The following is a 25515-nucleotide window of genomic DNA, read 5'->3' as shown; positions in this document are numbered from 1 at the left end:
GAGAGGGCGTGGCCACGCCCCCGAGGGGGCGGTGAGAGCGGCCAGCGCCGGGCTGGGAGGGCGGGCCTTCTTTCCGAGTGACGGGACCGCGGCCCAACCGGCGCCAGAGCACCGGGCCGGCCTTCCTGCAGCCTCTTCCGCTTGCCGGCTGCGGCGCCTGGGACGGTTGCGGTGGGTCTGGGCGCTGGGAAGTCGTCCAAGATGATTAAAAAATTCGACAAGAAGGACGAGGAGTCTGGTACGCCCGGGGCTCAGCCGCGAGGGCCCCTTCCCCTTCTCCCGCCCCGCCGCCACCTGCTCACGGGGACTGCGGACCTGGGGGCGTGGGCGCCGGTGTGCCAGGGGGCTGGAGTTGGAGCCCGGCCCCTCCTCCGACCCCGCTCCGCTTCAGCCGGGGGCCTGCCCCTAGCCCCTCCCCCCGGGCTCCGGAGCCTCCCTTCAGGTCGGCGCGCTAGCGCTCGGCCGCCCGCGCACTACCTCAGGCTGCTCAGCGACCCCGCCCCCAGCCCCCCTCCTCAGGCGCCGCCGCTCCTCGGAGCCGCCTTCTCCTCCGCGGGTTCGCCTGGGGTGGGCTTGCCCACCAAAGAGGCGGGCCCACGGCAGGTGGCGGAGGGAGGGAGTGTGCGCTTGCTAGAGGAGGGGGTTGGATGGGGGGTGGGGTGGGGGCGGGGTACTGGTAGTGTGCGGCCCGGAGTGGGTCTGGGGTCGACCGGACTGTGTGTGTGTGTATGAACTTTGTGGTGCTTGTACCTTACAGTCTCCCTGGGGACCTCTGCGCTGTCCGCTTCCCTGGGGGCAAGGCTGTTCCGTGGTACCTAGCTCATTTAATACTCAAGCATCCAAAAGTGAGTTGCATCCTGATACCCATCTTTGGTCCAGAGTAAATGAGGCAGATAGCCAAGTCCCCTCAAAAAAAAAAAAAAAAAAAGTCTCAGTGATTGATAGCTGCTCTCACAAAGCGTGGTCGAGGGTTGGGTTAGTAAACCTCTATGGCCCCTTCAAAGCTTGAAGCCTGTCTAATTCTCTGATAAATTCTGCCTCCCAGCAAAATGTTAGAAATACATAAAATAGTGCTTTCCTGTAGGGAAATCCAAAGGGCCTTACCACTGTCTAAATCTTAATTGTGTGGACATGGCAGGTATTTGTAACATTCATATAAAAAGAAGGCAGGCCAAGAAGACACTCATTTCAGGTAGAATTTCTGTAAAAGAGAAGTACAGGATCTTACAGGATAGCAGACAGCTAGTGTCAGAGTCAAAAAGATTTTAATCAATTTGTATGCATATTAGTAATGATTATCACTGTAATATCCAAGTGCACATCTCACTTAGGTGAGATTTCTCAAGCATTTAAAACCCTTCTATAGAAAGTAAATACATCTGTGTATGCCAGCTATTAAAGACATTTTTTCCCCCATAATATAGGTAGTGGCTCCAATCCTTTTCGGCATCTGGAGAAGAGTGCTGTCTTACAAGAGGTATGGCTTGGAAGTATAAAGTGTTTTTTCTTTACTGTTCCATTTTAGAATGGGGACAGCACCTGGAATTCTATGATCCAAAATAAGAATTAAGGAGTGTAACTGAGTTCAGAGAATATATATACTGGAGGGAAAAAAAAGAGGGGTTACTTGTCATAGGAAAGTCGAGGGTTTATAGAAATGCATACATTTGTAGACTGTGTCACATGTTGAGAATTTTAAGTAAAATAAGGTAGGAGGTGTTTAGTGCAAGGTTTTTGAAGGAAGTTATAGATACTAAGCTCATTGTATACAAATGATGTAAGTAAATATTGAGATTCTTAGATAAAGTCCACAAGTTGAAGTGGGAGACCTAAGGGAGTGAGTACAGAATGGAAAATCAGGGTCACATCTAATAATTTATCATATACCATAATATATTGAAAACTATAAGCTACATTATTTGGATACTATGATTAAAATATGTAATAGTCCTAAAAACATATATAAAATAGTCTTCATTTTATTCAAGCTGATTGTCTATAATCTGTGATAGAAAATATATATAGCAGTGTTTTTTTTTTCCACAGGCTCGTATATTCAATGAAACACCCATCAATCCAAGAAGATGTTTGCATATTCTTACAAAGATTCTTTACTTACTGAACCAGGTAAATTACTGTGATTTTCCTCAGATATGTGTCTTAGAATAGAAATACATAATGTGCAGTGAAGTTTTTTCTAGAAAGTAATTATTAATTTTTTAATAATTCACTTAATTTTAGAATTTGCAGTGTTTGATAAATGTAGTAATATGTAAAATTTCTTGTGGACAAGGAGTATGACATATACTTCTTTCTTATTCATGAGGTACCAAGTCAACTAAGCACACAGTAGAATCTCAACATTGATTTGAATTTAACAAGTATTAGTTAATATTCAAACATGTTTAGGTATGTTCAGAGGTCTTTATGTCCCTCCAAAAATATTTTAAAAAAGCTTAGACAAATTCTGAAAGAAAGTGAAAGTGAAGTCGCTCAGTCGTGTCTGACTCTTTGCGACCCCATGGACTGCAGCCTGCCAGGCTCCTCTGTCCTTGGGATTTTCCAGGCAACAATACTGGAGTGGGCTGCCATTTCCTTCTCCAGGGGATCTTCCCAACCCAGGGATCAAACCCAGGTCTCCCACATTGTAGGCAGATGCTTTTACCATCTGAGCCACGAGGGAAGTCAAAAATCTAGATAGGTATTTTATCGTTTTGTGAGGGTATATTAATGTTTTAAAGCTTTCATTTTAATATTCAAATTAAGGAATATAAGCAGGAATATTGTTTTATTGTACTTCACTTTATTGCCTTTTTTTTTTTTTTTTTTTACAAATTGAATGTTTGTGGCAACCCTGTATTGTTAAGTGATGGTTAGCATTTTTTAGCAATAAAGTATTTTTAAGTTAAGGTTTGTACATTGTCTTTATTTAGACATAATGCTATTGCACAAAATAGACTACAATGTAGTGTAAACATTTATATGCAACATTTATATGTATAAATGTATAAATTTATATGTATAGATAGTGTAACATTTATATGCACTGGGAAACCAAAAAATTCCTGTGATGTGCTTTGTTGTAATATTTATTTTATTGCCATGGTCTGGAACTGAACCTACAGTATTTGCAAGGTATGCCTGTATTTATTTATGATTTTCTTAGTATTGTTCTGGGCTTAACTGTTTTGTGCTTTATGTCTTTCTCGAAACGGGGATTATGATAAAGCTGTTTTAGACAAGGGTAATGATTAAATGATACAGTAAATGTGAAGCACCGAAAATAGTCCTGGACACATAGCTTTCAGGAATAGTATTCATTCAGTCATTCAGCATATATATTTATTACGTACCTGCTGTGTCCTGTGCACAGGGGATATAGCAGACAAAACCAACAAAAATATTTGCCCTCATGAAACATAGATCCTACTACTACTTCTTTTTTTTCTTGTGTGTGTGTTTTTTGTTGTTTGTTTTTGTTTTTGCTTTTTATTGCTTCAGACTAAAAAATCTCATGAAATGTCTAGGACCTTAGAAAATGTGATTTTGTTTGTTAGATTCATATACACACACATGTGTACATGCACACATACACACACCTATATGTACCTCAGGTGGTTTACATATGGTGCAAAGAACACTGTGGTTTCCAACTTGAATTCCGTGAGAATATTTTTACTTGACTATGTTTCATGACCCATGACTTCATCCACAGAGATAAAGTTTTGTGGTTTGCAAATGAAGGCTGAACAACAAGTCCATGCTTTTAAATAACATGTATCTATTCGCAAACATATATCCTCTTGTGGTATTATTGGAAACATTTAAGGCAAAGTCAGTTTGATTTAACTTTTCATGGTACACATTGTGTCCAAGTTGGCTAACTCCAGTCAGCAAGCATAGCTTTGAGTAAAGTTGGCCTGGAGTAGCATATATTTTTATGTTGACCAATACTGCTTTGATGGGCAACTCATGTTGAAACATAACTATCTTGATGAGGAAGTTACCCACATAGTCTGATAAACACTGACAACTAGGTGAACAGATTTCGTAACCTTAACCTTATCTTTTGCCTAAGTCATGGTAGTTCGTTATGGAGAATTACTTTTAAATTTCTGCCAGAGTTGACACATCCATATATTTTTGTTTCAAGTCAGAAAGTAGCGACTTAAGGTGTCTTTCATCCTAAACTTTCAAAGTTTTTCATCAAAATTTGGGTTTATTCTTACACCTATGACAAATAGATTGAAGACTAGTTGTATTTTTTGTGAAAGCTGAAGCCCTGAAAAATAATGGAGCCAAACATATTATATACGATTGCTTTTAATGAAGAAATTAAATATTGAAATGGTAATGTCTCAGGTGGTCTGTGGTCTGCAGTGTCTTGACTATTAATAATATATGTTATCTAACACCTGACTACTGAAAAGTATGTGGTTCTCAGATCCAGTAGCATTCACATCACTGGGAGCTAATTTGAAATGGAAAATTTTAGGTTTCACACCAGAGTCAGTGAATCAAAATCTGTATTTTGGAAAGATCCTCAGATGATCTATTAAACGCATTAAAGTTCTGATCCAAAGAATGTTTTTAGGGGCTTGAGCCAGTATCTTGAGATGTATTGGCAGCCCTACAAGCCTTTTGTATTAGTAGCCCTATAAGCCTTTTTGTATAATCTGATTCCTGCCCTTTTGGTTGGTCCCTTCTTACCATGTTTTCTGTGATTCCTATAGTTCATTACAGTTTAATATTTATTATGCTCCTATGATAGGTCAGGCTTTGCACTGGACATTGGATTATAGAAAATGTAGGAGGTATGATATCTGTTCTTAGGCTGTGTAACAATAACATCTTGTTCTGATTAAGAACTCAACTTCATTTTCTATCTCTTGTAAATCTCAGTTGTTCAGAGAATCTAAAACAGTTCCTGCTAAAAGGTTAGAGACCACTGTTCTAGAACTTTTATAGCATAGTATATGATAACAAATTATTTTAAATAAGGAATGGATAAATGGCCATGTGGGTTTATAAATTAAAAGTCAGAATAATAACAAAGAGGCACAGTGTTTATAAAGAGAATTTTTTTTCTGGGTTCTAAAAGATCTTTGCAGAAATAATGGGAAAAATCCTTTTTGTTTGTTTGTTTAAGAAATTGTTTTAATTTAAATTTACTTTAAATTACTTAGGGTGAACACTTTGGAACTACGGAAGCCACAGAAGCCTTCTTTGCAATGACTCGACTGTTTCAGTCTAATGATGTAAGTCTTTTTTTTTTTTTTTTTAAGAAAAGAATTCTTTTAGGCTAAAAATGCTCTTTTTATTTGTTTTCCTTGGGGGAACTTAGAGTGGTCCAAATGAGGGAAGGTTGCTTGAAATGTTTAAAACTATTTAAAAATTGTTTATCTTCCTAAAACTTATAAATGCTTATTAAAGAACACAAGAAAATGAAAGAATGAAAGTATATTGTTTAAAGCTGCTCACTCACAGATCTGCCATGCAGTCATGAAAACTGCTAATATCCAGCCTCTTGCATGACACTGCACAGATGGACTGGTATAGAAATCAGTGGACATAGCTATCTCATCTCTTAAATTCTCAGTCAAGTTTCTGGTGGGCCTGGGGTTTCTGTTGGCAGTTGGGAAGAGTTAGATGCAGAGTGGGGAAGAGGATGAGGAGTAGGGAAAAGAAGAGCGAGGACAGACAGGCTGCCAGCACCGCTGCGTCTGTCTCTCATTCCTTTCGACCACCCTAACTTTCAGGCCTAACAGCTGTGCTTCATTTCCATCCTCCATTGCAGCACATATTTCCTTTTTGCCCAGCTCTGACTCAAACCCATCCAGAGAAGGGGATTATGGGATCTGTATTTCTGTTTCTTGTTAACATAGATTGGTCAAACTGTGCAGTCCTTTTGGTATGTTTTGCATATCAACACAAGCCACATTTGTGTCTAGGACTTCATGGGATTTGAGTCTGGTTATGTGTGTAGATAATGAGCAGCTTGGGGATTAGGTCCTCAGGAACATCAGCAGTCCCTTTTAAGGCAAGTGTCTCAGGGGAAGTCGCTGTACATTCTTCAGGCAAAGGAGTCTGATTTCCTCAGACAGAGTATGGAGGACTGCTTTCACTTGCCATGGAAGCCTGGAGGAATTTAGAGGTTCAGGGTGGTCAGATTCATCAGAATCCGCCCGTGTGTCCCCATTCCAGTTTTCAGGGCCCCTCTCCTTCTTTCTCAGTTAGGATGCTAACTTTAACATAAAATGTCCCACAGAAGGTGAATTGAATTTGCATTGTTATTCAGTCACCTGCAGGATATGCTTTTTAGAAATCTCAGGCCTGTGCCCACATGACATGAGGCTTTCTGATAAGGCATTATGGACGTTTTCTAGTCCCTGACGTAGACCTTAGGCTATGTCTATGGTCTAGGGTGATTTTAATGTTCTGAGCTTAGCATTTTCTTTACCAAGTTCACCAGTGTACTTAGAAGGAACTAGCCCACTATCCAGCTCATTTTTACAGCAGTCTTCTGTGGTGGCAGCTAGTTGATGACCCAGAGCTTTGTCTTCTGGAGGTCCTTGATCATACTTGTCTGCATTGATGATTTAAGTGTTTTGCCACTGCATGCCAAGGACAGCTAGGGTCCTCTTTATCACTGGAGACAGAATCAGTAATGCCTTTTATCAAATCAGAAAGAATTTTATTTAAATTTAAGCATAGAGTATATAGTCTTTTATGACTTTTCTGTCTTGTTTCTTTTACTTATGGCTTTTGAGATTGATCCAAGTTCTTGTGTGTATTAGTAGTTTATTCATTTTTATTGCTGAGTAGTATTCCATTGTATGGAGGTAGGAAATCTTAATTTATTTATCCATTAACAAGTTAATGGATATTTGGCTTATTTCTAGTTTATAAATATAAACAAAGCTGCTAAAACTACTCAAGTACAAGTCTTTGTGTGGACCTATTAATATGTTTTCATTTTCTTTGGTTAATATCTAGAAGTGGCATTCTTGGGTTTGCATTTCCTGAATAATGAATATGTTAATCATGTATTAAGCAAAATACATGCTGATTTGCCATCTTCTGTTTACATCTTTTACCTGTTTTTTTTTTTTTTTCTTTAAATCAGGTTGTTTATCTTCTGCTTATTGAGTTGTAGGTGCTCTTTGTATTTTCTGAATACAAGACCTTCATCAGATAGGTATTTTGTAAATATTTCCTCCCAGCCTGTGGCTTGACTTCTCATTTACTCACTAGTGTATTTTTTAAAAATATACTTTACAAATAGTAAAATCCACCCTTTTTAAGGTATAGTTTTATGAGTTTTGACAAATTTATACAGTAGTATTAATCAAGATTTAGAATATTTCCATCACTCCAAAAGGTTTTCTTTTATATGATTTATTCCTACCATCCTCAGGCCTAGGAAACCAGTAATCTCTTTTCTTTCCTTATAGTTTTGCTTTCCAGGAAGTCATAAGAATGATATTATACTTTGAATATCATACTTCATCATACGTATGAAGCTTTTTGAGTCTCCTTTTCAGGCACTTAGCATAACTCATTTAAGATTTGTCCATGTTTTTGTTTGTTGATTCCTTTTTATTCCATTGTGGATATTTGTTGTATAGATGTACCTCAGTTTGTTTATTTTTTCACCAGCTATAGAATATTTGGTTTGTCACCATTTTTTGATGGCTAGGAATAATATTGCTATAAACATTCATGTATAAGTTTTTAAATATAGTTTTTATTTCTCTTGGGTAAATACCTGGGAGTGGAATTACTGGGTCATATGGTAGGTGTAGAGGCTTCCCTGGTGGCTCAGATAGTAAAGAATCTGCCTGCAATGCAGTAGATGGGTGTTTGATCCTTGGGTGGGGAAGATCCCCTGGAGAAGGGGGTGGTTGGCTACCCACTCCAGTATTCTTGCCCAGAAAATCACGTAGACAGAGGAGCCTGGCAGGCTACAGTCCATGGGGGTCACAAAGAGTCGGACACGACTGAGCAACTTCACTTTGACTTTCATATATCTTCTATGATGAAGGATCTGATCATATTTTTTGCCCATTTTTAATAATTTGGTTGTATATTTTCCTTCTACTGAATTTTGAAAGGTCTTTCTGTATTCTGGATACAAGTCCTTTATCATATGTTTTCCAAATATTTTCTCCCAGCCTATATCTTATTTTTCATTTTCGTAATCTTTAAAAGAACAGAAGTTTTAAATTTTGGTGAAGTCCAATTTATCAGGTTTTTCTTCTTCCTGTGTATTGTAGAAATCTTTGTCTAAGTCAAAGTCACAGAGATTTTCTGCTATGCTTTTTTCTTAGGTATTATGTAGTTTTTGTGTCTTAAAATTGCTGTTTGATCATTGTAAGTTAATTTTTGCACATGATACGAAGTGAGGGTTGAATTTCTTTTCATCTCCTTCCTCTTCCTTCACCCCTTCCTCCATTTCCTCCTCCTCTCTTTTTCTCAACAAATTCTACTGGAATAATTGCTTATCAATATGGAGGGAGAAGGATGAGGAAGAATAATAATGATTATGTTACACTGGCATATTCCTTTTTTTTCTTTTTTCTATATGTCTATTCTTATTCCAGAATCACACTGTTACTGTAACTTTTTAAAAAAAATAATTTTATTTATTTATTTATTTTTGGCTGCACTGGGTCTTTATTGCTTTGTGTGAACTTTCTCTAGTTGTGGCAGGCGGAGGCTGCTCTTCATTGTGGTGCACGGACTTCTTATTGCGGTGGCTTCCTCTTGTGGAATACAGCTCTAGGACACGCGGCTTCAGTAGTGGTGGCTCGTGGACCCTAGAGTGCACAGCTTCGGTAGTTGTGGCATGTGGGCTCAGTAGTTGTGGCTCTTGGGCTCTAGAGCATGGGCTTCAGTAGTTGTGGCTCATGAGCTTAGTTTCTCCGAGGCATGTGGAATCTTCCTGGACCAGGGATCAAACCTGTGTGCCCTGCTTTGGCAGGCAGATTCTAATCCGCTGAGCCACCAGGGAAGTCCTACTGTAGCTTTATAGTTCGTCTTAAATCAGGTAGTGCATGTTTTCCTATTTTATTATTTTTTTCTTTTTCAAAATTTTTTAACTTAAATTTTTTTTTTTTTTTAATTGGAGGAAAATTGCTTTATGATGTTGTGATGGTTTCTGCCATACAACAGTGCAGATGAGCTATAATTTACATATATATCACCTCCCTCTTGAGCCTCCCTCCCCTCCTTCCATTTTACCCCTCTAGATCGCCACAGAATGCTTGGCTGGACTCCGTGTGTTATAGAGCAGCTTCTTACCAGCTATCTATTTTACGCATGTGATGTGTATATATCTGTGCTACTTTCTCCATTTGTCCCACCTTCCCCTCCCCCACTGTGTCCACAAGCTGCTTTCCTACATCTGTGTCTCCGTTCCTTCTCTGCAAATAGGTTCATTGATACCATTTTTCTATATTCCATCTATATGCATTTAGTTCAGTCAGTTTAGTCGCTCAGTCATGTCCGACTCTTTGCAACCCCATGAACTGCAGCACGCCAGGCCTCCCTGTCCATCAACAACTCCTGGAGTCCACCCAGACCCATGTCCATTGAGTCAGTGATGTCATCCAACCATCTTATCTTCTGTCGTCCCCTTCCCCTCCTGCCCTCAATCTTTCCCAGCATCAGGGTCCTTTCCAGTGAGTCAGCTCTTCACATCAGGTGGCCAAAGTATTGGAGTTTCAGCTTCAATGTCAGTCCTTCCAGTGAACACCCAGGACTGATCTCCTTTAAGATGGACTGGTTGGATCTCTTTGCAGTCCAAGGGACTCTCAAGAATCTTCTCCAACACCACAATTCAAAAGCATTAATTCATTCCAGTGAACACCCAGGACTGATCTCCTCTAGGATAGACTGGTTGGATCTCCTTGCAGTCCAAGGGACTCTCAAGAATCTTCTTTAACGCTACAGTTCAAAAGCATTAATGCATTATAAGCATTATATGCATTAATATATGTTATTTGTTTTTCTGACTTACTTCACTCTGTATAAACAGGTTCTGGGTTCATTCATCTCACTGGGACTTACTCAGATCTCAAATTCATTCTTTTTTACGACTGAGTAGTATTCCATTGGGGTGTGTGTGTGTGTGTGTGTGTGTCTGTGTGTGTGTGTGTCTGTGTGTGTGTCTGTGTGTGTCTGTGTGTATACACCACATCTTCCTTATCCATTCATCTGTTGATGGACATCTAGGTTGCTTCCATATCCTAGCTGTGAACATTGGGATATGTGTCTTTTTCAGTTATGGTTTTCTTAGGGTGTATGTCCAGTAGTGGGATTGCTGGGTCATATGGTAGACACGACTGAGCGACTGATCTGATCTGATTTTTAGTTTTTAAAGGAATCTGTATACTGTTGTCCACAGTGGCTATATAAATTTACATTCCCACCAACAGTGCAAGAAGGTTCCCTTTGATCCATATCCTCTTCAGTATTTTGGGGCTTCCCTGGTGGCTCAGAGGGTAAAGCGTCTGCCTGCAATGCAGGAGGATCCCCTGGAGAAGGAAATGGCAACTCGCTTCAGTATTCTTGCCTGGAGAATCCCATGGACAGAGGAGCCTGGTAGGCTACAGTCCATGGGGTCCCACGACTTCACTTTCACTTTCTCCAGCATTTATTGTTTGTAGGTTTTTTGATGATGGCCATTCTGATTGATGTGAGGTGATACCTCATTGTAGTTTTGATTTGCATTTCTCTAGTAATTAATGCTGTTGAGTAACTTTTCATATGCCTCTTGGCCATCAGTCAGTTTCTTTTAAAGAATTGTTTTGGCTCTTGTAAGTTCTTTGCATTCTATATTCATTTTAAATCAGCTTTGTATATGTATGTGAAAGCCGCTCAGTCATGTCCAACTTTTTGTGACCCCATGGATGGTAGCCTGCTAGCCTCCTCTGTCCATGGGATTTTTCCAGGCAAGAATACAGGAGTGGGTAGCCATTTCCTTCTCCAGGGGTTCTTCCTGACTCAGGGGTCGAATCTGGGTCTCTTGCATTGCAGGCAGACTCTTTACCGTCTGAGTCACCAAAATCAGCTTATCTACTTCTGTTTAAAAAAAAAAAAGGCCTGCTAGAATGTTGATGGTGATTGCATTGACTCTAAAGATCACTTTGCTAAACTATTTCAATAGAATTTTACAAAAAGATCAGTTTGAGGAAAATTCACATTATATTATTGAGTTTTCTATTCCATAGCCATGGTATGTATTTCCCTTTATACAAGCCTCTAATTTCTGTCAGCAGGATTATAGCTTTTAGCACATAAGTCTTAAACATATTTTGTGAAATTTATCCCCGAAGTAGTTAATGTTTTTATACTATTGCATTTGTATTGTTTTAGGTACTCTATAGAAATTAAATAGATTTTTGTATATTGATCTGTTTCCTGTGATTTTGTTAAATTTATTACTTCTAGCAGTATTTTGGGAGATTCCTTAGGATTTACTTTTTTCAGTCTGAATGATTTTTGTTTTTCTTCCCTTAATGTCTTCTTGCACTATGATACAGTGTGAAATGGAAGTGGTGGTAGAAGATATCCTTGTTTTGTTCCTGATCTTAGAGGGAAGGCATTTCATCTTTCAGCATTAAATGTGATGCTAGCTCCTAGCTTTTCATGTGTGTGTGTGCTTAGTTGCTCAGTCTTGTCTGATTCTTTGCGACCCCATGGACTGTAACCCACCAGGCTCCTCTGTCCATGGAATTTTCCAGGCAAGAACACTGGAGCAGGTTTTCATTTCCTACTCCAAGAGACCTTCCCAAACCAGGGGATCAAACCCACATCTCCTGCATCTCCTGCTTTGGCAGCAGGTTCTTTACCACTGCACCCCCTAGAAGGCCCCTAAACTTTCATAGGTGACCTTTATCAGGTTGAGGAAGTCGTTTTCTCTTCTTAGTTTGCTAGGAGGGTTTTTTTTGTTTTTTTGTAGATGGGTGTTGAATTTTGTCAAATGTTTTTTCTGTATCTATTGAATTATTATGGTCTTTCTTTTTTAGTTTATTAATATGGTAAGATGCATTTATTTGTTTTCCTGGAAAATGTAAAATCTTTGATTTCTGTTAAAACTCAAAATTTGGAATTAATTTTGAGTATGTGGTCATGAAATAATATTTATCTGTAATTTTTTCTTATGTTTTTGTTTGGATTTTGTATTTGGGTAATGCTGGCTTCATAAAATGAATTGATAAGTATTACTTCTTCTTCTCTTGTCTTGCAGAGTTTTGTAGAATCATTATTATTCTTTTATATATATATATTTATTTTTGGTTGTGCTGGGTCTTCATTCTGTGCTCAGGCTTTCTCTAGTTGTGGTAAGCGAGGATTACTCCTCGTTGCAGCACACAGGCTTCTCATCGCAGTGGCTTCTCTTGTTGCAGAGCACAGGCTCTAGGTGAAGACGCTTCAGTAGTCGCAGTGCTCAGGTTCAGTAGTTGTGGCTCACGGACTTAGTTGTCCCAAGGCATGTGGAATCCTCCCAGACCAGAGACTGAACCCGCATCCTCTGCGTTGGCGGGCGGACTCCTAAACACTGGCTGGACCACCAGGGAAGTCCTGTAGAATCATCATTAACTTTTCCTGAAATGTTTGTTGGAATTGACTATTGAAAGCATCTGCACTGTGGTAAGGTTTTTGATAATAATTTTACAAGGAGACAGATGGTATTATTCAGATTGTTTGTCTTCTTGAGTGGTCTCTGGTAGTTTGTGTCTTTCAAGGAATTTCTCCATTTTGTTTACATTGTTGAACTTCACTGGCTAAAAATGTTCTTAATGTTTTCTTATTCTTTTAAGGGTTTGTAGAATCTGTTGATACTTCTTTTTTCACTTTGATATTGTAATAGGTAAAGCAGAACAAACAGAAAGTATATAATAAGATGATAGATGTAGACCCAAATATATCATTATTGCATTAAATGTAAATGAATAACATAAAGAACATTTACAGAAATTGACTGTACACTGAGCCATAAAATAAGACAAAACAAATTCCAAATGAATGAAATTATGTATCTTGTAGTCTCATTACCTTGGATTAATGTTGGAAATAAATAATAAAAGAGTAACTGGATAGGTCTTCCCTGGTGGTCCAATGGTTAAGAATCTACCTACGAATGCAGGGGACATGGGTTCGATCCCTGGTCCAGGAAGTTCCTGCATGCTGCGAGGCAACTAAGCCCACTTGCCACAACTACTTAAGCCTGCATGCCTTAGAGCCCCTGCTCCACAACAAGAGGAACCACCAAAATGAGAAGGTGGTGCACTGCACCCGAAGAGTAATCCCTGCTGCCCGGACCTGGAGAAAGCCCATGTGCATCAGTGAAGACCCAGAGCAGCCAAATAAATACATAGTTTTTAAAAACAGTAACTCGATGATGCACCATATGTTTTTGATATTAATAACACTTTTCTGGGAATCCTTTGGTGGTCCAGTGGTTAGTACTCTGCGTTTTCATGCGTGAGGATGCAAGTTTAATCCCTGGTTGGGGAACTAAGATCCTGTCAGGCACATGACTTTAAAAAAAAAAAAAGTACATGTCTGTTCTGTTTCTAGCCATGATGAAGAGGCTAGATTTTCCCTGCTACCAAAAATGCCTAGAAAAAAGTATATATATGTGTGTGTGTGTGTGTGTATGTGTATGTTTGTGTGTGTGTGTGTGTGTGTGTGTATATATATATATATATATATATATCCCTCACAGTAGTTTTCCAGATATTAGATTAACAAAAATTCCAGGATTATGATATGAAGAAAAACCAATGCTTGTACTAGTTCATTTCCTTGGGGCAGATTACAGGTCTCAGATTAGGGGTTGTTAGTTGTTCAGCAGCTCAGTCATCTCCAACTCTGCAACCCCATGGACTTCAGCATGCCAGGCTTCCTATGCTTCACTGTCTCCCAGAGTTTGTTCAAAGCCATGTCCATTGAGTTAGTGATGCCATCCAACCATATCATCCTCTGTCATCCCCTCTGCTCCTGTCCTAAATCTTACATAGCATCAGGGTCTTTTCCAGTGAGTTGGCTCTTTACATCATGTGACCTAAGTATTGGAGCTTCAGCTTCAGCATCAGTCCTTCCAATGAAATTTTAGGGTTGATTTCCTTTAGGATTGACTGTTTGATCTCCATGCTATCAAAGAGACTCTGAAGAGTCTTTTCCGGCACCATAGTTTGGAAGCATCAGTTTTTTGGTGCTCAGCCTTCTTTATGGTCCTACTCTCACATCCATACATGACTACTAGAAAAACCATAGCTTTGAATATATGATACTTTTTCGGCAGAGCGAGGTCTCTGCTTTTTTAACACACTAAGTTTGTCATAGCTTTTCTTTCAAGGAACAAGTGTTTTTTAATTTTGTGGCTACAGTAACTGTCCACAGTGATTCTGGAGACCAAGAAAATAAAATCTGCCACGGTTTCCCCATCTATTTGCCATGAAGTGATAGAACCAGATGCCATATTCTTAGGTTTTCAAATGTTGAGTTTTAAGTCAGCTTTTTCACTTTCCTCTTTCACCCTTATCAAGCGGCTCTTTAGTTCCTCTTTGCTTTCCACTATTAAAATGGTATCATCTGCATATCCGAAGTTGTTGATATTTCTCCCAGCAGTCTTGATTCCAGCTTACAATTCATCCAGCCTAGCATTTCACATGATGTACTCAGCAGAATACACAGAAGAACTATACAAAATAGATCTTAATAACCCAGATAACCATGATGGTGTGATCACTCACCTAAAGCCAGACATCTTAGAGTATGAAGTCAACTGGGCCTTAGGAAACATCACTATGAACAAAGCTAGTGGAGGTGATGGAATTCCAGCTTAGCTATTTCAAATCCTAAAAGATGTTGCTGTTAAAGTGCTGCACTCAATATGCCAACAAATAGGGAAAACTCAGCAGTGGCCACAGGACTGGAAAAGATCAGTTTACATTTCAATCCCAAAGAAGGGCAATGCCAGAGAATGCTCAAACTACCACACAGTTGCACTCATTTCACATGCTAGCAGGGTCTTTTCAAACGAGTCAGCTCTTTGCATCAGGTGGCCAAAGTATTGGAGTTGCAGCTTCAACATCAGTCCTTCCAATGAATATTGAGGACTGATTTCCTTTAGGATTAACTGGTTGGATCTCCTTGCAATCCAAGGGACTCTCAAGAGTCTTCTCCAACACCACAGTTCAAAAACATCAATTCTTTGGCACTCAGCTTTAGAGTCCAACTCTCACATCCATACATGACCACTGGAGAAACCATAGCCTTGACTAGATGGACCTTTGTTGGCAGAGTAATGTCTCTGCTTTTTGATATGCTATCTAGGTTGGTCATAACTTTTCTTCCAAGAAGTAAACATCTTTTAATTTCATGGCTGCAGTCACCATCTGCAGTGATTTTGGAACCCCCCAAAATAAAGTCAGCCACTGTTTCCACTGTTTCTCCTTCTATTTGCTGTGAAGTGATGGGACCGGACGCCATGATCTTTTGTTTTCAGAATGTTGAACTTTAAGCCAACTTTTTCACTCTCTTCTGTCACCTTCATCAAGAGGCTCTTTAGTTCTTCCTTGCTTTCTGCCATAAGGGTGGTATCATCTGCATATCTGAGGTTATTGATATTTCTCCCAGAAATCTTGATTCCAGCTTATGCTTCATCCAACCAAGCGTTTCTCATGATGTACTCTGAATATAAGTTAAATAAGTGGGGGACAATATACAGCCTTGATGTACTCCTTTTCCTATTTGGAACCAGTCTGTTGTTCCATGTCCATTTCTAGCTGTTGCTTCCAAACCTGCATACAGATTTCTCAAGAGGCAGGTCAGGTGCTCTGGTATTCCCATCTCTTTCAGAATTTTCCACAGTTTATTATGATCCACACAGTCAAAGGCTTTGGCATAGTCAATAAAGGAGAAATCGATGTTTTTCTGGAACTCTCTTGCTCTTTTGATAATCCAGCAGATGTTGGCAACTTGATCTCTGGTTCCTCTGCCTTTTCTAAAACCAGCTTGAACATCTGGAAGTTCACGGTTCACGTATTGTTGAAGCCTGGCTTGGAGAATTTAGAGCATTATTTTGCTAGCATGTGAGGTGAGTGCAATTGTGCAGTAGCTTGAGCATTCTTTGGCATTGCCTTTCTTTGGGCTTGGAATACAAACTGATCTTTTCCAGTCCGGTGGCCACTGCTGAGGTTTCCAAATTTGCTGGCATATTGAGTGCAGCACTTTCACAGCAGCATCTTTTAGGATTTGAAATAGCTCAGCTGGAATTCCATCACCTCCACCAGCTTTGTTCGTAATGATGCTTCCTAAGGCTCACTTGACTTCACATTCCAGGATGTCTGGCTCTAGGTGAGTGATCACACCATCGTGATTATCTGGGTCATGAAGATCTTTTTGTACAGTTCTCCTGTGTATTCTTGCCACCTCTTCTTAATATCTTGTTTCTGTTAGGTCCATACCATTTCTATCCTTTATTGAGCCCATCTTTGCATGAAATGTTCCCTTGGTATCTCTGATTTTTTTTGAAGAGGTCTTTAGTCTTTCCCATTCTGTTGTTTTCCTCTGTTTCTTTGCATTGATTACTGAGGAAGGCTTTCTTGTTTCTCTTTGCTATTCTTGGAACTCTGCGTTCAAATGGGTATATCTTTCCTTTTCTCCTTTGCTTTTTGCTTCTCTTCTTTTCACAGCTTTTGTAAGGCCTCCTCAGACAGCCATTTTGCTTTTTTGCTTTTCTTTTTCTTGGGGATGGTCTAGCTCCATGTTTCCTGTACAGTGTCACAAACTTCGATCCATAGTTCATCAGGCACTCTGTCTTTCAGATTTAGTCTCTTAAATCTGTTTCTCACTTCCACTGTATAATCGTTAGGGATTTGATTTAGGTCACACCTGAATGGGCTAGTAGTTTTCCCTACTTTCTTCAATTTAAGTCTGAATTTAGCAACTAGGAGTTCATGATCTGAGGCACAGTCAGCTCCCAGTCTTGTTTTTGCTGACTTTATAGAGCTTCTCCATCTTTGGCTGCAAAAAATATAATCAATCTCATTTCGGTATTTACCATCTGGTGATGTCCAGGTGTAGAGTGTTCTCTTGTGTTGTTGGAAGAGAGTGTTTGCTATGACCAGTGCGTTCTCTTGGGAAGACTGTTAACCTTTGCCCTGCTTCATTCTATACTCCAAGGCCAAATTTGCGTTACTCCAGGTGTTTCTTGACTTCCCACTTTTGCATTCCAGTCCCCTATAATGAAAAGGACATCTTTTTTGGGTGTTAGTTCTAGAAGGTATTGTAGGTCTTCTTAGAACTGTTCAGCTTCAGCTTCCTCAGCATTACTGGTTGGGACATGGACTTGGATTACCATGATATTGAATGGTTTGCCTTGGAAACAAAGAGAGATCATTCTGTCGTTTTTGAAATTACATCCAAATACTGCATTTCGGACTCTCTTGTTGACTATGATGGCTACTCCATTTCTTCTAAGGGATTCTTGCCCATAGTAGTAGATATAATGGTCATCTGAGTTAAATTCACGCATTCCAGTTCATTTTAGTTCGCTGAGTCCTAAAATGTCAACGTTAACTCTTGCCATCTGCTGTTTGACCACTTCCAATCTGCCTTGATTCATGGACCTAACATTCCAGGTTCCTATGCAATATTGCTCTTTTCAGCATTGGACCTTGCTTCCATCACCAGTCATATCCACAACTGGGTGGTGTTTTTGCTTTGGTTCCATCTCTTCATTTTTTCTGGACTTATTTCTCCAGACCAGGGGAGTTCCTCTTTTAGTGTCCTATCTTTTTGCCTTTCATACTGTTCATGGGGTTCTCAAGGCAAGAATACTGAAGTTATTTGTCATTCCCTTCTCCAGTGGACCACATTTTGTCAGAACTCTCCACCATGACCCATCCGTCTTGGGTGACCCTACGTGGCATGGCTCATAGTTTCATTGAGTTAAACAAGGCTGTGGTCCATGTGATTAGATTAGTTTTCTGTGATTGTGGTTTTCAGTCTGTCTGCCCTCTGATGGAGAAGGATAAGAGGCTTATGAAAGCTTCCTGATGGGAGAGACTGACTGAGGGGGCCATGCTCAGCAAATCTTTAATCCAATTTTCTGTTGATGGGTGGAGCTGTGTTCCCTCCCTGCTGTTTACCTGGGGCCAAACTATGGTAGTGGTAATGAAGATAATGGTGACCTCCCTTGAAAGATCCCAGGCATGTAGTGCTACACTTAGTGCCCCCAACCCTGCAGCAGGCCACCATCGACCCACGCCTCCACTGGAGACTCCCAGACACCCACAGGCAAGTCTGGACAGTCTCCTGTGGGGTCACTGCTCCTTTCTCCTGGGTCCTGGTGCATAAGGTTCTATCGTGCCCTCCAAGAGTCTATTTCCCAGTCCTGTGTAAGTTCTGGCAGCTCTATGGTGAGGTTAATGGCAACCTGCACCTCCTCCAAGAGGGCTTATGCTATACCCAAGTCTGCTGCACCCAGAGCCCCTCTCCCTGCGGCAGACCACCGACGACCCGTACTTCCACAGGAGACGCTCAAGCACAGTTCTGTCTCAGTCTCTGTTGTGTTCCTGGGCCCTGGTGTGCACAAGGTTTGTTTGAGACTTCTGAGCATCTCTGGAGGGAATGACATTTGATTCTAAATGCAGATTCACCCCTTCTACCATCTTGCTGGGCCTTCTCCTTTGCCCTTGGATGTGGGGTTATCTCATAGCCACTCCAGCACCTACCGTCTTACTGGGATTTCTCTGACCTTAGACGTGGCGTATCTCCACACTGCCTGTCCAGCGAAGCGCAGCTGCTGCTCCTGGCTTTGGTCCTGGGGTATCTCCTCACGGCCGCCGCTTCTGACCTTGGACGTGGAGTGTCTTCTCTCGGCAGGGTGCCGCTCCTGCGCCACACAACTGCTTGGTAAAAGCTATGGTTTTTCCAGTGGGCATGTACGGATGTGAGAGTTGGACCATAAAGAAGGCTGAACGCCAAAGTATTGATGCTTTTAAACTGTGGTGTTGGAGAAGACTCTTGAGAGTCCCTTGGATTCTGCAAGGAGACTGCAAGGAGATCCAACCAGTCCATCCTAAAGGAAATCAGTCCTGGGTATTCATTGGAAGGACTGATGCTGAAGCTGAAACTCCAGTACTTTGGCCACCTGATGGGAAGAGCCAACTCATTAGAAAAGACCGTGATGCTGAGAAAGTTTGAAGGCAGGAGGAGAAGGGGACGACAGAGGATGAGATGGTTGGATGGAGTCACTGACTCAATGGACATGAGATTGAGCAAGCTCTGGAGATGGTGAGGGATAGGGAAGCCTAGTGTGCTGCAGTCCATGGGGTTGCAGAGATTGGACATGACTGAGTGACTGAACAGCAGCAGCTCTGCATATAAGTTAAATAAGCAGGGTGACAAAATACAGCCTTGACATATCATTTCCCCATTTTGAGCCAGTCAGTTGTTCCATGTCTGGTTCTAACTGATGTTCTTGACCCGCCTACAGGTTTCTCAGGAGACTAAGGTGGTCTGGTATTCCCATCTCTTTAAGAATTTTCCATGGTTTGCTGTGATGCACATAGTCAAAGGCTTTAGCATAGTCAGGTGAAGCAGAAGTGGATGTTTTTCTGGAATTCCTTTTTCTATGATCCAGTGGATGTTAGCAATTAGATCCCTTGTTCCTCTGCCTTTTCTAAATCCAGCTTATACAACTGAAAGTTCTCAGTTCACATAGTTTTCAAGCTTGGAGGATTTTTGAGCATTACATGCTAACATGTGAAATAAGCACAATTGTGTAATAATTTGAACATTCTTTGGCATTGCCCTTCTTTGGTATTGGAATGAAACCTACCTTTACCAGTCCCGTGGCCATTGTTGAATTTTCCATATTTGCTGTCATATTGTGTGCAACACTTTAGCAGCAGCATCTTTTAAAATTTAAAATAGCTAAGATGGGAATACCAGACCACCTGATCTGCCTCTTGAGAAATTTGTATGCATGTCAGGAAGCAACAGTTAGAACTGGACATGGAACAACTGACTGGTTCCAAATAGGAAAAGGAGTACGTCAAGGCTGTATTTTGTCACCCTGCTCATTTAACTTATATGCAGAGTACATCATGAGAAACACTGGGCTGGAAGAAGCACAAGCTGGAATCAAGATTGCTGGGAGAAATATCAATAACCTTAGATATGCAGATGACACCACCCTTATGGCAGAAAGTGAAGAGGAACTCAAAAGCCTCTTGATGAAAGTAAAAGTGGAGAGTGAAAAAGTTGGCTTAAAGCTCAACATTCAGAAAATGAAGATCATGGCATCTGGTCCCATCACTTCATGGGAAATAGATGGGGAAACAGTGGAAACAGTGTCAGACTTTATTTTTTTGGGCTCCAAAATCACTGCAGATGGTAACTGCAGCCATGAAATTAAAAGATGCTTACTCCTTGGAAGGAAAGTTATGACCAACCTAGACAGCATATTAAAAAGCAGAGACATTACTTTGCCAAAAAAGGTCCGTCTGGTCAAGGCTATGGTTTTTTTCTGTGGTCATGTATGGACGTGAGAGTTGGACTGTGAAGAAGGCGGAGCGCCGAAGAATCGATGTTTTTGAACTGTGGTGTTGGAGAAGACTCTTTTGAGAGTCCCTTGGACTGCAAGGAGATCCAACCAGTCCATTCTGAAGGAGATCAGTCCTGAGTGTTCTTTGGAAGGAATGATGCTAAAGCTGAAACTCCAGTACTTTGGCCACCTCATGCAAAGAGTTGACTCATTGGAAGACTCTGATGCTGGGAGGGATTGGGGGCAGGAGGAGAAGGGGACGACAGAGGATGAGATGGCTGGATGTCATCACTGACTCGATGGACGTGAGTCTGGGTGAACTCTGGTGTTGGTGATGGACAGGGAGGCCTGGCGTGCTGCGATTCATGGGGTTGCAAAGAGTCAGATACGACTGAGCGACTGAACTGAACTGAAGCTGGAATTCTGTCACCTCTACTAGCTTAGTTCATAGTAGCACTTCTAAGGCCCACTTGACTTTACAATCCAGAATATCTGGCTCTAGGTGAGTGACCACACCATCGTGGTTATCCAGGTCATTAAGTCCTTTTTTGTATAGTTCTTGTGTGTGTTCTTGCCACCTCTTCTTAATCTCTTTTGCTTTTGTTAGGTCCTTGCCATTTATGTCTTCTATTGAGCCCATCTTTGCATGAAATGTTCCCTTGGTATCTCCAGTTTTCTTGAAGTGATCTCTAGTCTTCCCCATTCTGTTGTTTTTCTTCTATTTCTTTGTACTGTTCACTTAAGAAGGTGTCCTTGTCTCTCCTTTTTATTCTCTGAAACTCTACATTCAGTTGTGTATATCTTTCCCTTTCTCCTTTGCCTTTCACTTCTCTTTTCTTAGCTATTTTATCATATAATTGGAATCATAACAGCATGTAGCATTTTCATATTGGTTTCTTTTACTTCGTAATACGTTTTTAAGGTTCCTTTTTGTTTTTTTTCATGGCTTCCTTTTAGCACTGAATCACTTTCTGTTGTTTGGATATCCCATAGTTTATCCATTCACTTACTAAAGGACATCTTGATTACTTCCAATTTTGGCAATTATGAATCAAGCTGGTATAAAGTCAGGTTTCTGTGTGGACATAAGTTTTCAACTCCTGTGAATAAATGTCAAAGTGAGCAATTGCTGGATCACATGTTACGTGTATGTTTGTTTTTGTAAGAAACTGTCAAACTGTCTTCCAAAGAGGCTGTACAGTGTTTGTTCACCAACAGTGAAGAGAGATCCTGTGACTCCCCATCCTCGTCAGCACTTGGTGGTGTTGGTGTTCCTGATTTTGACCATTCTGTCAGTGGTGTAGTCATACCTTGTCTTATTAATAATTTAACTTTCCCTGATGAATATAACATTCAGCATCCTTTCATATACTTATTTGCCATCTGTTTTATCTTCTTAAGTGTAGTTATCTGCTAAAATCTTCGGCCCATTTTAATATTATGTTTTCTTATTTTGATTCTAAAGAGGATTTTTTGGGTGTATTTTGGATCTTTTCTCAGTTATGTGTTCTGTAAATATTTTTCCCAGTCTGTGTTATCTTCTCATTCTCTTGACACTGTCTTTTGCAGAGCAGCAGTGTTGAATTGTATTAAAGGCTGACCTATCGATTATTTCTTTCATGGATCTTGCCTTTGGGGTTGTATCTCACAAACCATCACCATACTAAATAAACATCATCTAGGTTTCCTTCTGTGTGTTCTACTAGGAACTTGATTGTTCTGCATTTTACATTTAGGTTTGTGATTGATTTTGAGATAATTTTGTGAGGAGAGTGTAAGGTTTGCATCTAGATTCAACTTCTTGGCTTGTGGTATCCAGTTCTGCCACCATTTGTTGAAGAGACTGTTTTCACTCCATTGTGTTGCCTTTGCTTCTTTGTCAAAGATGAGTTGGCTGTATTTATGTGAGTATATTTCTTGGTTGTCTCTTCTGTTGCATTGATGTATTTGTCCATTCTTTTGCCAATATCACACTGTCTTGTTACTGTTTACCACTTTTTTTTTTTAACTCTTCACTCCTTGCTGTATTTCTGAGTTATTACCTAGAATAGTTTCCCTGTGCCTGAAAAATATACCTTTTAGAATCCCAACCTTTGTAGACTATAGATACTTTATCCTATGCAAGACCCTGAGCTTGTACTTCTGTGGCTGTGAGTTACTTATTTTTCCATCTTTGGCACCTGTGAATGTCCCTTCACTTTGCTTTTGGCTTCATATTAAAATCTTTTTGTTCCCATTTTATTCAGCATTTTTGTATTTGTTTAGGTCATATATTTTACTTGTTAAAAACACATCTTTGTCAACACTGTATTATCACTCTTTTTAAGTTTTAGCCATTTTGGTAGGTGTGAGGTGATATCTGAAATGTGGCTATAATTTGTATTTCCCCAATGACTAAAGTGGTAAGCCTCAATTTTTTGTGCTTTAGCTACTTTTTTCATATCTATAGTTTTATTCTGCTTCATGGTAGATTTTTATTACAAGGGAGTGTAAATTTTCTTTTGCTCTGAAATTTTGATTCTCATTTTTTGCTTTCTTCTCATAGTAGCTTCAGATGGATGTGGTATGCCTCATTCATCTGCCACGTGCTGCCTTTCTCTTTCTGGGGTGATTTTTTTCTGTGTTTAATCACCATGAAGATCCTCACTCTGTTCTGTCTGTTCCTTCACGGGCTCAGTAGTCTCCAGCAGATCCTTTGTACCGCTCAGACTCAAGCTGGGTCTGAGGTATTTGAGTTTCACTACTCATAAGAAATTTGAAGTTACTTGATAAATAAGGAGGCAAGACAGGTGAGAGGAACCACTCCTACTAGCATTGAGTATGAATGTTTATAAATAAAATTAGAAATCCAGGTAAGGAGACAGGGTGGGCAAAACTTAATTATTGCTAGTTTAACACTGATTTTGGATCCAGGTATCCATGTAGAAATCTTGATAATTGAAAATAGAAGTTAGTTATACAACTACAAATGCCTAAGGAAAAATATGCTAAACTGAGGAAAACACAGAGTCTGCATGTCTGTGTATATATTTTTAAAGAATGAAAAAATATTTTTTAGGACACGCCTTTAGCTCTCTGAAAAACCTCTCTTTGGACTCACTGTCAGAGTCACAGTGTGGGTGTTTCTGTATAAAGACCCATATAATGAATTGAATGTTTGTATTTTCATCTAGATGTTTTCCACTCTTAGTGCATCAGTTACTTGTGTTTAGGAAATAGTAGAATTCTGAACATTTTCTCATCTAGGCATTTCTCTGTCTCTCTCTTTTGTGGCTACACCCTGTAGCATGCAGGATCTTAGGTACCTGACTAGGGATTAAACCCAGGCCCCCAGCATTGGGAATGTGGTGTTTTAACCACTGGAATGCCACAGAAGTCCCCTCATCCAGACATTTTTATTTTTTTATTTATTTTTTTTTCCAACTACAATTTTATTTTATTTTTAAACTTTACAAAATTGTATTAGTTTTGCCAAATATCAAAAGGGTAGATGATAATCTTGTTAAGAATAGTTTTGTAAGTATATCTATTTGGGGTCCTCATTTCAAACAGTTTAAAAAACCATTTCCTTATGAATAACCTGTTGCCTTTTATAAATAATTTTTTAGCAAACATTGAGAAGAATGTGCTACCTTACCATCAAAGAAATGGCTACCATCTCTGAGGATGTGATAATTGTTACAAGCAGGTATGTGAATAGTTAAAACCTGGGATGGGATACTTAAATATTTAGTGGAGTATTTGTTGTCCTCTTTCTATTAATTTTACATTTTGACTGTAAGAAAGCCAATAAGAATTTAAAAAAGAATATAATGTCAAAGAGCATTCTTTTCTAAAATGTGGTTGTCATCCTATGAAAACCATCCCTGTCTGATAAAGCAAAAAAGGAAGTTACAAAGGCTAATGCTAATAGATTGATTACATTTAGAATCATAGTATGTCATCAAACAAAACTAAAAAGTAAATGATGCACTGAAATAAAATATTATTTAAAAATTTAAAATTTTATATTATAGTTGCTTTATGAAATAAAATATAAGTACATCAAAAGACTAATATCTATAATATATAAAGAACTCTTCTATTTCAAAAGTTATCTCCATGTGATAATTAATAAAATAACTAATATAAAGAATCTAAATATCTTTACTCATTCTCATTTAGTCATTTAGAATGACTAAATATACTAGTCATTCTCTAGTAACCAAAAAATGTAAATTAAAAATTCAAGAATGAGTTACAATATTTTTTTATGCTTTTAAATTCAAATTATTTAAACTAAAAAAAATAAACACCCCAAAAACCCGAGCAGCTCACCTATTTCACCCCTAGTCCCTGCCTCTGGCATCCACTAACCTGTTCTCTGTATCTATGAGCTTGGTTTTATATATGTATATTTATTTACTTATTTAAATTCCACATATAAGAACTATTATATGGTATTTGTCTCTGTCTGACTTATTTCACTTAACGTAAGGCTCTCAGGGTCCATATATATTGTCACAAATGGCAGGATTTCATTCTTTTTAATGGCTGAATAATATTCCAGTGCATATATATACCTCAATTTCTTTATCCATTCATCTATTGATGGATACTTAGCTTGTTTCCATATCTTGGCAATTGTAAGTAATGCTGCAGTGAACATGGGAATGCATATATATATTTGAATTAGTGTTATTGTTTTCTTCAGATGAATACCCAGAAATAGAATTGCTATATGGTAGTTCTATTTTCAGCTTTTTGAGGAATCTCCATACTGTTTTCCCTAATGGCTGTACCAGTTTACATTCCCACCAGCAGTGCAGAGGGTTCTCTTTTCTTCATGTCCTCAACGCTTGCTATTTCTGTGTTTTTGTTAATAGCCATTCTAATAGGTGTGAGGTGATAATCTTATTGTGGTTTTGATTTACATTCTCCTGATAACTAATGAAGTAGAGCATCTT

At 39.5% G+C, this 25515-nt stretch overlaps 1 protein-coding gene across 3 annotated transcripts in view; it reads left to right on the top strand.

The window, feature by feature from the left end:
- The first annotated feature begins 92 nt into the window (after window positions 1-92).
- Window positions 93-25515, top strand: part of COPG2 (COPI coat complex subunit gamma 2) — a 200016-nt gene continuing 174593 nt past the window's right edge. Inside the window, exons 1-6 of one of the 3 annotated variants that reach the window (XM_019959092.2) lie at window positions 133-238; window positions 758-845; window positions 1425-1477; window positions 2047-2127; window positions 5187-5258; window positions 24178-24257. In XM_019959092.2, the coding sequence (XP_019814651.1) occupies window positions 5232-5258; window positions 24178-24257 (107 nt within the window). In that variant the 5' untranslated portion in view covers window positions 133-238; window positions 758-845; window positions 1425-1477; window positions 2047-2127; window positions 5187-5231. Of the gene's footprint in view, window positions 239-757; window positions 846-1424; window positions 1478-2046; window positions 2128-5186; window positions 5259-24177; window positions 24258-25515 lie in introns of all 3 variants that reach the window. The other 2 variants (XM_070788173.1, XM_019959091.2) reach the window with 2 other exon arrangements.

The sequence above is a fragment of the Bos indicus genome, chromosome 4 (assembly GCF_029378745.1).
Source record: "Bos indicus isolate NIAB-ARS_2022 breed Sahiwal x Tharparkar chromosome 4, NIAB-ARS_B.indTharparkar_mat_pri_1.0, whole genome shotgun sequence".
NCBI lineage: Eukaryota > Metazoa > Chordata > Mammalia > Artiodactyla > Bovidae > Bos > Bos indicus.
Note: the sequence above shows the minus strand (reverse complement) of the source record. Positions and strands in the feature narration are given on the sequence as shown.